The following is a 15,959-nucleotide window of genomic DNA, read 5'->3' as shown; positions in this document are numbered from 1 at the left end:
CAATAGATCCATGTTGGAAGAAGTGTAGCCAGAGTGCTCCTTGGAGGCCAGGATAGCCAAACTTCGTCTCTCATACTTCAGACATATTGTCAGGAGGGACAAGTCACTGGAGAAGGATATTATGTTTGGTAAGGTGGAGGGTCAGAGAAAAAGAAGAAGACCCCCAACGAGATGGATTGGCCAAGTGGCATCATTGATGGACTCAAGTGTGGCAACAGTAGTGATGTTGGCCCAGGATCAGGCAGTGTTTCATTCTGCTGTGCATAATGTCACGATGAGTCAGTACCGACTCAATGGCTCCTAACAACAACAACAACAACAACAACAACAACAACAGGGGCAGGTCTACAAGGGGAACAATAACATTATAAACTATTTGGATGAAACAGGGAGCATCTGCCCAAGGACAATGTTCGAAAGGAGGAACGGAACCAGGAAACACAGGGAGAAAGTGGGACAAGTGATGTTACATTGCAGTCAGTGAGATGAAACAAAACGTGTATGGATTTGTTGAATGGAAGGAACATGGATCTACTCCATCAACCTTCATCCAATTCACAATAAAAGAAAATTTAAATTAGAAAAAGATGCATATGAGTCATTTTCAAAAAAATGATGAAAAGCCCTAGACAACTTGCTGGTGATGTTTTGTGCATGTTGTTGTTGTTGTTGTTGTAGTCAGGTGCCACTGAGTTGGTACCGACTCATAGCGACCCTATGCCCAGTCCTGGGACAACATCACTACTATTGCCACGCTTGAGTCCATCGATGCTGCTACTTGGCCAGTCCATCTCACTGGGGGTCTTCCTCTTTTTCTCTGATCCTCCACCTTACCAAACGTGATATCCTTCTCCAGCGACTGGTCCCTATTGACAATATGTCCAAAGTATGACAGACGAAGTTTGGCCATCCTGGCCTCCAAGGAGCACTCTGGCTACACTTCTTCCAACACGGATCTGTTGGTTCTTTTGGCAGCCCATGACACTTTCAATGTTTCCCTCCAACCCCATAACTGAAATGCACCAATTCTTCTATGGTCTTCCTTAATCACTGTCCAGCTTTCGCATGCATATGAGGTTATTGAAAATACCATGGCTTGGGTCAGGCGCACCTTAGTCCTCAAGCTGACATCTTTGCTCTTCAACACTTTAAAAAGGTCTTGTGCAGCAGGTTTGCCTAATGCAATACGTCGTCTGATCTCTTGACTGCTGTTCTTAGTTGATCCAAGAAGAATGAAGTCCTTGACAACTTCAATCTTTTCTCCATTGATAAGAATGCTGTTTATTGGTCCAGTGGTGAGGATTTTGTTTTCTTTACATTGCAATGTAACCCATACTGAAGGTTGTGCTCTTTGATCTTCATCAGTAAATGTTTTAAGTCCTCTTCACTTTCACCATCCAATATCATCAAACAAAGGGACAAATTTTGGGAGCCATGTTTACAAAGTGACATTTCATACAGTATTCTGTCACCATCAGCCATCAAGGGACCCTCCCACCCATCCATCCAAATTCAAATGGAGAAGCACCCCTGGGGCCAGGTCTTCAGTGGGCTAGAGGCACTGATGTGGCTTAGAGCTGCACTTCATGCAGCGTTTGCAAAAGTGCCCAAGTGACACTGGAGAATAGACTGCACAGTTTTATTGAGCCTCAGGCAGACTGTCCCACACAGCTGTGAGCGTGGCACCACTGGGCTGGTGCCTCTTTTCCCTGACAAACAGCGTACACTGGTCCCTGACCCCCTCTGAATCCACCCTCAGGGCAGGCAGACACAGGACGGTAAGTGCCGAATGGCTTATGAAAATGATCATTTTTATTGTCTCTACAAGCAAAGGTTTCACTGGGATTCCTGCTTCTGTCTGAGCTGTATAAAGAAGCAGTTCTTCGCTTGGGACAAATAAGCACAGGACACCATTGTAATAGAAGAAAGAGGCGCCATTTATGTATTGGAAAGCCTTGCTCTCAATAGTGCTAAGAGTCCAATGGCCCAGAAGCCACTATCTTATCAGCTGTGGTAAAGAAAGCCGGAGAAGTCACAAATAACGCGATGCCCAAAGCAGCTGAGGCTGAAGCCCTAGCCTCCAGTGGATGCCTTCCTCAAAGGCCAGCGTTCTCACGGCTAGTTTAGTAAGCACGACTCATAGGTGGGGACCATGTACTTAATGTTGATGAAAGCGTCTTCTCCCCCGTATCGTTCGAAGGCCTCCAGAGTCTCCTGGATCAGGTCCCCGATGTTCTCCCTCTTCTGCTGGCTGTAGTCAATGCCATCCCCAGAGTTCACTGGTTCAAGGAGACACACAAAAAAGGTCAGTTACTTCTCAGCCCTTCCCTCAAAGTCCTGCATGTCAGTTTAGGCACAGGGACATTTAACATTCGGAGGTGCAGAGGCTGAGGATTGGTAGCAAAGGCCCAGAATCACTAAGTCCGCGATGGGAGCTGATGGAAATTAATTGAGATGGAAACAAGCTATGTGGCCATCTGGGGGAGAGTGGCTAACCGTGGATGATGCTCTGCAGCGTTAACATGTCACCATGGACGAACCTGCTGAGACAACCGCCTGAGTGAGACTGGTTAATCCCAATTGTATGAGGTCACTTTGGTAAAGAGTCAAGAAAAGGTTTTGCCACTAAAATAATCATTCTTTGATGGTTCCCAGTGGTGGGAGGGGAAGGGAAGGTAAATCACTAACTGGAAGATGTTGTTATTAAGTGACTTTGAATCAATTCTGGCTCCTAGTGACCTGTATAAGGTTTCCAAGGCTGTAAATCTTTGAGGGAGCAGAAAGCCTCATCTTTCTCCCTCAGAGCAGCTGGTCTGCAGTCCAATGCTTATCATAGACACAGATCAATATATTAATTCAGGTAAAGGGGGAAGTAAAAAAGAAGTCAGAATAAATGGAAAGATATTGATAAAAGCATAATGCAATGCAAGAAAAAGAAAGTCAATCTAAAATAAAGAAACAGCAGAGAAAGGAGAGTTCAGTGAGCCAGTTACAGCAGTGATGTCCAGCAAGGGGCTCTCCCTTCATGGCTCTCCCTCAGGACAGCGCTTCAGACGTGAGCTTTTCCCAGTCCCAGTGTGGCACACTCAGAGTAGGCCTGGGACCTCTGGGATTGGAAAAGTTGGTGGAGAAATTCATGATCTTTTCATTGCCTTTCTGAAGTACCCTGGTAAATGAGCTTATGCCTGTGTCTGCTGCTTTTCTAGCTGTGTTGATGCAGGAGACTCGGTCTCTTGTAAGGGTCAAGCGTTGAGTTGCTTGGAGTTATTTCAACCCCTCCGGATGCAGGGGGGACCAGAGGGAGGAAGTGATGTTTCCTGCAGAAGCTCTTCCTGATGGCTAACTGAGCATCATTGGTGACCACGGGGACTTGCCAGGATATAGTACCACTGCTGAATTTGGCCTCTCTTGTGTCAAACGCCAGGGAGGTGGGTCAGCCCTGGAGGAACCCAATAGCTCGTGTGAGCATCTGAGCTGGCCCCAGTCGAGGCCACACAGAGGCTGATGGAGTGCCTTTGAAGGTCTTGGGAGCTTGTCTGAGATTTCCTATGTCATCATGTTATGGATTGAATTGTGTCCTCCCAAATACGTGCTGGGTCCTAATCCCTATATCTGTGTCATCTAATGTGCCATATTTTTACACAAATAATGTGCACAGTATAGTTTTTTGTAAAATGCACAATTCCCACACCTCAGTTTCCTACATACACAATGTGCGTTATATAAGTGTACATGCTGTTTTCCTACACACACTACATGCGTATCTGAGTGTATATGCTATTTTCCTACACACACTATGTGCGTTATATAAGTGTACATGCTGTTTTTCCACACACACTGTGTGTGTTATGTGAGTGTACATGCTGTTTTCCTACACATACTATGTGCGTTATATAAGTGTACAGTGCTATTTTCCTAATACACTATGTGCGTTATATGAGTGTACATGCTGTTTTTCCACACACAGTGTGTTACATAAGTGTACAATGCTATTTTCCTACATATACTATGTGTATAATATGAGTGTACATGCTATTTTCGTGGGCACAAGTTGTGAAAATACAGTCATCACCTTCCATATGATCACTATATTTTTAAAAAATATTGTGCATCCAAGAAAATAGCACACACAAAAAATTCATCACCTTCCATACCACCACTCGCCTGTCCGTTTGTCATACTGTGGTGGCTTGTGAGTTGCTGTGATTCTGAAAGCTATGCCATGGGTGTTTTAAATACCAGGAGGGTCACCCATGGTGGACAGGTTTCAGATGAGCTTCCAGATGAAGACAGACTAGGAAGGAGAGACGAATATTTAGCTACTGAAAACCTTATGAATAGCAGGGGAACACTGTCTGATAGCATGATAATATTGAATACTGAAACATGATGAAGAGCACCAGACTATTGTCAGATATAGTGCTGGATGATGAGCCCCTCAGGTTGGAAGGCACTCCCAATCAGACTAGGGGAGAGCTGCCTCCTCCAAGTAGAGTTGACCATGATGATCCAAATGGACTATAAAGCCTTCGGGAGCGTCATATGCTGATGGGGCACAACTTAAAAATGAGGAGAAACAGCTGCAAATATTCATTAATAATCAGAACTTGGAATGCACAAAGTATGAATCTAGGAAACTTGGCTGTTGCCAAAAAATGAAGTGGAACGCATAAGCGTCACTATCCTAGGCATTGTTGTTAAGTGCCTTCAGTTCCGATTCATAGCAATCCTTTATAGGGTTTCGAAGGATTGGTGAATATGAACTGCTGATCTTGTGTTTCAAAATGACCTTGCAGTCCAGTGCATTATCCTATAGCAACACAACAGGACTTTATCCTAGGCATTAGTGAACTGAAGTGGACTGGAATTGGCTGTTTTGACTCTGAATATCACCTGGTTTACTATGCTGGGAATAATACATTGAAAAGGAATGGCATCACATTCATCATCCAAAAGAACATCTCAAGATCTGTCATGAAGTACAATGCTGTCTGCGATAGGATAATATCCAAACACCTACAAGGAAGACAGACCAGTTAACACAACTATTATTCAAATTTATGCACCAACCACTAAGGTGAGTGATGATGAAGATGGTAGAAGAATTCTACCAACATCTTCAGTCTGAAACTGATAAAACATGTAATCAAGATGTATTGATAATTACTGGCAATTGGAATGCAATGGTTGGAAACAAAGAGGAAGGATCAGTTGTTGGGGGAGAAAAGAACATGCTCAGTATTTCTCAAGTTGAAAGAACTAAAGAAAGAGTCAAACCTTGACTTGAATTATTGAAGGATTCTATGGGCAAAATACTGAAGGATGCAGTATCAAAAGAAGATGGAAGGAATACACAGAGTCACTGTACCAAAAAGAAAGGGTCGATATTCAACTATTTCAAGTGGTAGCATATGATCAAGAGTCAATGATCCTGAAGGAAGAAGTCCCAGGTGCACTGAAGGCACCGATAAAGAACAAGGCTCTGGGAATTGGTGGAATACAAATTGAAGTCTTTCAACAAACTCATGCAACACTGGAGGCACCCAGTCATCTATACCAAGAAATTCTGGCTAACTGATTGAAAGACATCCATATTTGTGCCCATTCCAAAGGGAGGTGACCCAGTGGAACACAGAAATTATCAGACAATATCATTACTACTGCATGCAAGTAAAACTTTGCTAGAGATAATTCAAAAATGGCTGCAACTATACATTGACAGAAAACTGCCGGAGGTTCAAGCCAGATTCAGATGAGGAAGTGGGACAAGGGATATCATTGCTGATGTCAGATGGATCTTGGCTGAAAGCAGAGAATACCAGAAAGATGTTTACCTGTGCTTTACTGACTACATAAAGGCTTTTGATTGTGTGGATCCTGACAAGCTATGAACAACATTGAAAGGATGAGTATTCAGGAACAGTTAATTGGTCTTATGAGGAACCTGTACATAGACCAAGAGGCAGTTGTTCAAACAGAATAAGGGAACTCTGAATGGTTTAAAATTAGCAAAGGTGTGTGCCAGGGTTATATATTTTCACCATTCTTATTCAGTCTGTACGCTGAGCAACTAATCCAAGAAACTAGACTATGTGAAGAAGAACGTGGCATCAGAATTGGAGGAAGACTCATTAACAACCTGTGATAATATGCAGACAGTATAATCTTGCTTGCTGCAAGTGAAGAGGACTTAAAATACTTACTGATGAAGATCAAAGACAGCCTTTAATATGGCTTCTACCACACTGTAAAGAAAAGAATAATCCTCACCATTGGACTAATAAACAACATCCATATAAATGGAGAAAAGAATGAAGTTGTCAAAGACTTCATTTTGCTCAGCTTACCCATCAATACTCATGAAAGCAGCAGTCAAGAAATCAAATGTATTGCATTAGGCAAATCTGCTGTACAAGACCTCTTTAAAGTGTTGAAGAGCAAAGATGTCAGCTTGAGGTCTAAGGTCACCTGAGCCAAGCCATGGTATTTTCAATAACTTCATATGCATGTGAAAATTGGACAGTGAATAAGGAAGATCGTAGAAGAATTGGTGCATCTGAGTTATGGTGTTGGAGATGAATATTAAAGGTACCATGGACTGCCAAAAGACAGAGCTTGAGCCAGAGGATGTCACGGGTGTGAACCTGTAATACAACCGGAACATTGCGTTCACCAGGTGATGTGTTAATTTTAGTCATAGTTCAAAGATAGCCCCCAAATGTTTAGCATGTTTGAAGATGGAAATAGCAACAGGAGAAGTGAGGTGGAAACCTTCCCCTCCCCGGTCACTCTGGACATCTTTGAAAGGCTTACTAATGGTTCAGATCATTTACAAATGCAAGAATTGTAATTCACACAGTATGAGGTAAGAAGTTCCTTGGCTGTTGTATTTTTCTCCCCCAGAATCTTACTAGAGAAATATCACTGTTTTCTACAGTATATAGAAAGTAGATTGCTATTCTGATTAGTTTGAGCGGAAGGTAGGCAGAAATATTACTAGTTTTCACCAGAGAGAGATTATGAGTCATACAACTGGAGGGTGTACCAATTTTTCATAACTTTTCATAACTTAATGATTGTCACAGTCAGTGTCACTGGGGGGTGGGGGGCTTTCCCTTCACGGTGAAAGTCTCTTCAGTCACGTAGAAAGATGGATTTAAATTCTTTTAAAGTTCGATTTACGCAGCCGTTGATCATCCAAAATACTTTACTATGCTGGTTTAATAAAACAAACAAGAGATGCTTACAGTAGGATTCTTACTCTGTTGTTTTTGAGAAAAACAACAAATACATATTAAAAACAACAACGACAACAGTATTATGCACAAATGCACACTGGGAGTTACTGTTGTTAACTGTTGTTAAGTGCGATCGAGTTGGTTCTGACTCATAGTGACCTTGTAGAGCAGCTGGTTGGTTTGAACCAGTGACCTTGCGGTTCAAGCTGACCTCGTGGTTGAGTGCTTTACCCTACAGTGGCACGCCAGGACGCACGCCACACTGGGAGTAAACAGATGCTGTTTTTAGAGGTTTCAGTGTGGTCTGAGCAGAGTTGGCACCCTCAGAAATTGCCACATGTGGGAGTCATGTGGCATCTGCCACTCCATCTGGTGCTGCTTTGGGGAGGCCAAGCCTTTGATTTGCAGTAGGAGAAGGGGCAAGGAGGCATGGGTGCTTAGGCTGTTGGCATTTGTTACAGATGTAAAGGAAAGATGTTAAGGAAGAAATGCAAAAGTGGGGCAAGAAAAAATGTTTTTTGAAAGCCAACAAAGAGTTAGAAAACAGTGTAGGAGGGAGAAGACCACGGGGCAAGGAATAGGGGCCGAGGGGACGCACAGATGAGGAACATCATCAACTTCATGGAGGGGAAGTGTGTCCAGTGAAAGCTTCTGGTGGCCTTCGTGGTCTCCAAGCCCCAGTCAACTACTCCTGGAGGTGAACAAGGTAGACTGGGGGAATGTGGCATCACCTGTCACCTGACCGCAGGAGCAGACGCCTCAGAGACCTGGGCAGTGCTGGTGATGATGATGTCTGGGGTGTGGGGTAGCCTTGACCTGGTCTTTCTGCATAACACGCATGTACTGGTCAGCAGTAAATGTGCCTTGTGTTGACATGTTAGTCAAAAGGTCAAGAGCCAAGCAGACCATGCATGGGTCAGAGTACCCGGAGGCAGGCTGAGGGGGTCAGGACGTCTGCACACGAGGGAAAGCTCAGTGCACCCTGGTTTTTTTCCACTGCCTTCTAGAAGCAGCAGTTTGTCTCAATAATAACCTATTCTTATTTCTTAAAATATTTAGCTGTAGGAGTAAGCAGACTATGGAGTTTTTTTGTTTCTTAACAGTGGATAACCCACATGACAAAAGGAACAGAACAGAAGCTGCTTATTCAAACAGTGAGTTGGAGTGGAATAGTTTGTGGTTGCAGAATGTGTATCCTTCGGCCAAAAAAAAAAAAAGGAACAGAAAAAGAAAACATCCCCTATTTTGCATGCAATAATGATGACAACACGCAGTTTAGTGTCTAAACCTGGAGAGGCAGGTGAGCCGTGAGGACTCTAGATTGTCAGCTTCCTGGAGAATCTGAAGTCGCAGTGATTCGTTTGAGCTCACCCTTTTTAAAATACATCTGACGTGGCTGGAAGATGTGATGAGGAGAATGGGATGCTTTCCATAAAAACCAAGATGGTTATTTGCAATTGTCAGTTCTGATTAAAAAGATGACATTTCAATTTAGAAGCTGGGAGTCTGTTTTATGTCCAGCTGCTAGGAAGATAGGCTGATGATAGGAAAGATACGTTTGATTTATAACCAGAAGTACAAGAACTATAACGAAGGTTTGAGCCAGATCTGGGGTTCTGAAGACATAATGTGGAGGCAGAATGAAGAAGGGCTCTCGTCCCTCTTCCTGGATATGCCGCATGCCGGATACATTCCATCACTGTGGAGACATCATCCCCGGTTCAGAATGAATTTAAGTATTCCTATAAGTTCACGTATTGAATTTTCTTTGATGATGTCAGCAGTATGTTTAAGAGTGGTGGCCCTGTGGATGTCAGAGCACAACTGTACTCCTTAGCGTTGTCAAGAGCTGATTGTTCGGAAGGAGGTCACCAGGTCTTTCTTCTGAGGTAGCTGTCAATGGGCTCTTTAGTGAGCATGAGTGTTCCACTATCAACTCGATGGCAACTGGGTAGTTTTTTTTTTGTTGTTGTTTTTTTTTTTGGGGAGGTAATGTTTAAGTATAAAAATAAGCGTATTCTTTTCTATGCAGACCTTTTTGAAACGTCCTGAGACTTGTGTATCTACTCAGCAGCTTGTCCCCGGAGGCTGCCCTCCTGGTACATAAATTCAGCTTGTGGTTGTGAAGTACCTATCCTAACGCTTGTCACCACAGGCTATGGAAAAGGGAAGTCACAAAAGATGTGTACATCCCACGCAGATATCTGCCGCTTGGTGACATGGACCAGCCACGGTCGTACGCCCTGGAGGATGCATACGAAATACTCTCTGAGCATCTTTATTCCTTTTTCTCTCATGACTGCTGAACCAGCAAAGCGGGGAGCGTTCAAAGCTCGGGGGGAGGGCGCAAAGCCTGAGCACAGGTCATTTCAATCAGTGCGGGGGCTGCATTTTAGCACCCTTCTAGGTATGGGCTCTGGAGTCCTGGTGTGGCACTGTGGGTTAATGTGTCAGACTGCAAAGCCATTTGAACTGCAAGGTTGGTGGTTCAAGCTCAGCAGCTGCTCCTCAGAAACACTATACAGGGTCGCTCTGGGTCGGAACCGACTCGACGGCACTTAGCAACAACAACAACAGGTACAGGCTCTGGAGGCTTCACTACCAAGGACAGAAGCTGCTACGTGATGTTCCCTCTGTGGGAACACTACAGGGTGACGCCATGGGAGAAAAAGGCCCTGACCTTTTGGGGAGCTTATTCTCGTGACACTGTGGGTTTAGTGTTGGCATGCTAACTGAACACCCGGTGGTTTGAACCCACCAGCTGCCCTGTGCAAGAAAGACGAGGCTGTTTGCTTCCATAAAGACTTAATTGTCTTGGAAGTCCTAGAAGGAGATCTAGTCTATCAGAACAATGTGCTCAGGCTTAGCAACGATTGTGAGGTTGTTGGTGGACCGGGCAGTGTTTTGTTTTGTTGTGTATAGGGTGGCTATGAGTTGGTGTCATTTTTTGGCACCTAAAAATAACAACAATAAAGTCACCATAAACATGTGGGAAGTTGTTGTTATGTGCTGTGGAGTTGGTTCCAACTCATAGCGACCCTGTACAGGGTTTCCGAGGCTGTAAATCTTTACCGGAGCAGAAAGCCTCATCTTTCTCCAGAGGAACAGCTGGTAGTTTCGAACTGCTGACTATGACATTAGCAGCCCGATTCGTAACCACTACGCTACCAGAGCTCCTTATGGGCTTGGTTTTTATCATCCAGATAAGCATTCCTGATGGTCTAAGAGTGAAACGTCTGACTGCTAATTGGAAGGTTGGTGGATCAAACCAGCAGCCCATTCAGGAGAAAACCCTGGAAGGATGACAGTTCTTTGCAGTTGTACTTTTCCACCTGGGGCCACCATGAGTTAGACCTGGCTTGATACCTAACAGCAGAAGCAACAGCAGCTCATCCTTGAGTCAAAACTGGTGACCCATTCAGCTGCTACCAGGAAGGCTAAAGGCTCAACTTCACCCAGAGGTACGTGGGAAGAAATGCCTGGTGATGTGTTTCTGAAAAACCAACCTTAGAAAACTCTAGAGAGCACAGTTCTACTTGGACACTCGTGGTGTCGCCATAGGTTGGAGCTGACCTGAAGAACAGAATGACCACCTGTACCCACCATGCCCCTCAGACCTTCCAGATCCTCCCTACAGCACAAGGGGCTTCAGAAAGCTTGCGGGGAAATTCCATTATCAGGCAATTCTGTTTTCCCATGAACATTTAGCAGCACCCTTGTATGTGTCATGTGTGTTGCTTTGGGTGCCAAGAGACTGTTTGGTTTTAGAGAGCTCATATCTGTTTCTTTCACTCCAATGCTGACTCTGCTTATCATAGCGGCTTGTTGTTGTTAGGTGCCATCGAGTTGGTCCTGACTCACAGGAAGCCGTTGCACAACAGAACGGAACACTGCCCTGTCCTGCGCTATCCTCACAATTGTTCCTCTGTTTGAGCCCACTGTTGAAACCACGGTGCTAATTCATCCCATTGAGGCTCTTCCGCCTTGGCTCAGAACTTGCACTTTACCAAGCATGATGTCCTTCCGCAGAGCCTGCTTCCTCTTGATAATATGTCCAAAGTACATGAGACACAGTCTTAGCGGTGTGAGGAGCTCTGGAAAGCTCGGTGGATGGCCACGGGAGGCTCCAGAGGAGGGTAATTAAATTCGGATTCTTCCGACTCTAATTCCACACCCCCGGGGGGATTTGCGGGGGAATATTCTTAAATGTTAACTATTTAGATAGTCTCCTATGAACAGCAATGCTGGAAGGAGCTATTTGAAAACAGAAGCATTATTTAAAGCATTGTTTTTGTTACGTGTTGTAGAGTTGGCTCTGACTCTTAGCGACCCTGTATTGGATTTCTGAGGCTTTCAATCTTGGTGAGAGCAGAAAGCCTCATGTTTCCCCCGCAGAGCAGCTGTGGGGTTCCAACTGCCGACCTTGTGTTTGGTAGTTCATTGTTTATTGTATGGAGCCACCGTACTCCCAGTTAAAACATGGGATACATAAAAAGAAATCAATGCTTGCTTCAAATTGCGTATTCAATAATAAAAATTAAAAAAAAAAATCCAAACCCACTACTATTGAATCGATTCTGACTCCTAGTGACCCTGCGTAAGGTTTCCGAGGCTGCAAATGTTTACGGGAGCAGAAAGCCTCATCCTTCTCCCATTGTGCCGCTGGTGGGTTTGAACCACTGACTTTGTGCATTTTTTGATACGAAAAAAACCCGAAATTATTAACCTATAGACGTTTGGTTGTTGTTGTTAAGTGCATTGAGTTGGTTCCAACTCATAGCAACCCTGTATAGAGTTTCTGACCTTGTACTTCAAACTGACTTTGCAATCCAGTGCTTACACTACAGTGCCACACCCGGACTCCGTAGACGCTGGTAATGACCATGAAAACAAATGGGCATGATTGCAGGAACGGAAGGCCTCTGGTCAATCTGGAAAGTCTCCCAATGGAAGCAGTAGCATCACATCAGAGGAGGGAAGAGCATCGTCAAGCTGGATAGAACATCCTTTAGGTCTGTAAGATGCTGGGTTCCTCATTCAACCTGAAATTGCTGGCGGGGGTGGGGGGGTGCTGCTTCTAGAAGCTGCTACCTTTGAAGGAAACACTAGCTTGGAAATCACCTGACGGAACTGGGGAATGACAGGGGAGGCTACCTTCACACCAAGGACTAACCTTGGGCACCCTGTCTCCCTGATGCGACTCCCTGTGCCAGACCACAAAAGTGATGGTTAGGCACACAGCGGCGCTTTAGGTAATTGTGGTGGTGGTGGTGTGCTGTGGAGTCCATTCTGACTCATAGGGACCCTGCATAGTGTTTCCGAGGCTGTACATCTTTACGGGAACAGAAAGCCTCATCTTTCTTCAGCAGAACGGCTGGTAGTTTGGAACTGCTAACCTTAAGGTTCGCAGCCCTACTCATCAGCATTATGCTACCAGAGCTCCTTTTAGATAATTGTAGGCATTGACAAATGTTTTAGACAGATGGAACAGCATCCAGCCCACCTTTGCTGGCACCTGACCCTGTGTCAGGATGGCCTATACCCTGGTGCTTGAAGCTAGCTGACATTCCTCCAACAAGGTTTGTGGCTAGAAATGGTTGCCAAGGGTTCTTACTCTCCAGGCCGCATCCTTTGCTCATTCTCTGCGGTCTCTCTGGCTATTTGCTGAGGGGCAAATGGTATTGCCAAGTGGTGGTCCTTTGAACATGAATCCAGGCCAAGTCCACTCTGCTGCTTAGCTCAGTGTCAGAGTATTAACCCACATGAAGAGAATCCCAGAGAATATGTTTGTCACACAGGGTCACAGGTGAAAGGTCTGGCATGCTGCTGTTTTTGTTGTTAAACACCTTTGAGTTGGTTCTGACCCATAGTGACCCTCTATAGGGTTTCCGAGGAGCAGCTGGTGAGCTTGAACTGCCAACCTTGTAGCTCAAACTGACTTTGCAGTCCAGTGCACTAACCCGCAGCGCCACATCCAGCTGGATGGGCAGCAAATTCACTGGTCCTTTGATGCCCACCCACCAGCACAGGGGAACCAGTCTCCCAAAGTAACACTGAGTGGAATCAAAACAAAGAAAGCAAGAAACAAACTTGCTCCTTTCTGGAACAGAACGGTTTGTTTTTGTTTTCTCAAATGATGAACGAAGACATTTCTTTCCAGAGTTGTACAGCTGAGTGGGAAGACTTCTTACCTGTCAGGACCTGTACCCGAGGCTGCATTCCTTGCCAGCTGGGTTGCTGTGATGTCATCCACCCAGGCGAGAGAAAGTGAGCCCTGGGGGCTGGGTTCAGGTCTTGGCCGGTATCACACACAGGTGGCAGCCAGTGCAAACATTTTCTCAGAAACTCTTTCTGGGTGCCACTAACCCATCTGCTCTGCAGTTGTGAACTAATTTCTCTTGGGGGGTTAGTGGATTAGCAATTTGAGGATTGAGATGTCCCAATAGTCACTCTACGTGCACAGTTACCGGAGTGTAACCAGAAACATCAGCTTTCATGAAGCGCACGCAAAGCTTTTTGAAAGACTTAAAGCGTCAACAATTGTGAGGATGTTGTGCCACGGTCACTATGAGTCAGCACTGACTCAACGGCACATGGCAACAACAACAATTGTCATCAAACAAGATGCCACTGAAAATATGTTTATAATGTATGTTGTTGTTAGGAGCCATCGAATCGGTTCCAACTCATAATGACCTGATGCATAACAGAATGAAACACTGCCCAATCCTGCGTCAGTCTCACAATCATTGTTAAACTTGAGCCCATTGCTGCTGCCACTGTACCAATCCATCTCATTGGGGGTCTTCCTCTTTTTCTCTGACCTTCACTTTACCAAGCATGATGTACTTCTCCAGGGACTGGTCCCTACTGATAACATGTCTGAAGTATGAGAGATGAAGTGTGATCATCCTGGCTTTTAAGGAGCATTCTGGCTGTACTTCTTCCATGAACTTATAAATGGTTGTTTAAAGTTTTTCTTTTTCTAATTTGAATTAAGAAGTGGAGCAATAAGGAATACAGATACACTTTGAGTTGGGATTCCAATATGTAGCTCAAACTGCCAACATTTAGGATGCTTTGGGGATTAGCTTGGAATCCATTCACTTTATAAGTCAAAGTTTACCTACTTTGGAATAAAACGATTTTCTCCTATGAAGGTTGTGAAATTACAAGTGAGACAACTATGAATCCCAGTCTCATCTTTCTGAAGGTGAAGGAATGAAGAGATGGGACGAACTTCGTAGTTCTCATGGGAAAAGCAAAGAAACCTTTGGGGAGGAATCTGCTACTAGAATCCTGAAGATAGATTCTTCTTCTTTACATTTTCCCACTTTGCTCTGTGACTTTCATTCTTGTCTCACATACTTTGGACATGTCATTGGGAAGGATCAGTCTTTGGAGGTGAACATCATGGTTGGTAAAATAGAGGGTCTGAGAAAAAGAGGAAGATCTCCAAAGAGATGGTTTGGCAACAACGGGTTCAAACAGAGCACCGGTTATGAGGCTGGTTCAGGACCAGGCAACGTTTCGGTCTGCTGTCCATCGGGTTGCTCTGAGTGGGAATCTACTCGATGGCACCTAACAACATAGTACTGTGAGTGAACTGATTTTCTTCTTAACCATAACATGTGCCATCCCATTCAGAATCATGGGTACGTTTCTGTGTTTGGGCCGGTGGGCTGGCTTCACAGTCTCGTGGAAATGGACAATTTTCAATATACTCTCAAGTCTGACCTTCCCATGGAGATTTCCCAAGTTGGCTATGGGGGTGTGAATCAAAGTTGCAATGGCTTTCCAACCAAAAAACTTATAATAACCAAAGCATCTGGTATGCTGGAGATGCCCAAGGGTTTAAATACTTCAAATCTTCTCAGATCTTGTTGACATTAATGAAATTCACAAGATTTCTTTACTCTGAAGATAAAAGCTTTGAAGCCAGCCCTCCAATCCCAGCTGGACGTCTCTTCCTCTCCTTTTGACACTGGAGCTGGGTGACTATAGCAAGAGGCTACTGAAACCATCACACTTTTGGAAATCAAGGAAAGGTGTTTGTCTTCTGCATGGCGGCATTGATCACTTGAGGAACTGACGCTATCATGGATCTTTGACCTTTCGTAAATGCAATATTCAAATTTCCCTTCCAACAGACAATGAACATTTCTAAACAAGTGCTATTTATGTCAAATGCAGTGTAGACTTCATTTTATTGAAAACTGAACAATGATAATATTTGGAGCTTGCTGGTGCTATGGGAAAGACTCTGGACTTCAAGGCAGGTCAGTTGGGATTTAGTTTTTGATAATTTAGCAGGAAGGTGATTTCATTTCTGAGCTTGGCGTCTCCCCTGTACAACAAAGGGGTTGAACTTTGGATGGTCTCTGGGTTCCTACCCATTCTGACATTACATTTTATAATACCACAAACTAACTTTTGAAAGAGCTTCTGGAAATAAATTGTTATTCAGTGGACGCATTGTATGCCAACTGAAAAGATGATCACAGAGCAATGATTTCATTCTTCAAAATGAGCTCAACTCTCACAAGCATCCCATTCAGCTTCAAACCAAGTTCTAAGAGAATCCAGAAGGGTCAGTTGTTTACATAATTGTTTCTACTTAGGAAAGAACCCGGTGAAAAATTCAAAATTATTTATTGACACAATTCCCAAAGTGATTCCATTCTGTTATTCCAATAAACTGCTACAGACTTTGATTTCTTA

The 15,959-nt window shown here is 44.2% G+C and overlaps 1 protein-coding gene across 2 annotated transcripts in view; it reads right to left on the bottom strand.

Annotated features, from left to right (window-relative positions):
- Nucleotides 1-2,118: 2,118 nt before the first annotated feature.
- PACRG (PARK2 co-regulated) overlaps nt 2,119-15,959 on the bottom strand; it is a 670,998-nt gene continuing 657,157 nt past the window's right edge. For both annotated transcript variants that reach the window (XM_006871168.1, XM_006871167.1), the window contains one exon: nt 2,119-2,279. In XM_006871168.1, coding sequence (XP_006871230.1) covers nt 2,119-2,279 — 161 coding nt within the window. The remainder of the gene's footprint in view (nt 2,280-15,959) is intronic.

Source organism: Chrysochloris asiatica, unplaced genomic scaffold (assembly GCF_000296735.1).
Source record: "Chrysochloris asiatica unplaced genomic scaffold, ChrAsi1.0 scaffold00162, whole genome shotgun sequence".
In the NCBI taxonomy this organism is placed as follows: Eukaryota; Metazoa; Chordata; class Mammalia; order Afrosoricida; family Chrysochloridae; genus Chrysochloris; species Chrysochloris asiatica.
Note: the sequence above shows the minus strand (reverse complement) of the source record. Positions and strands in the feature narration are given on the sequence as shown.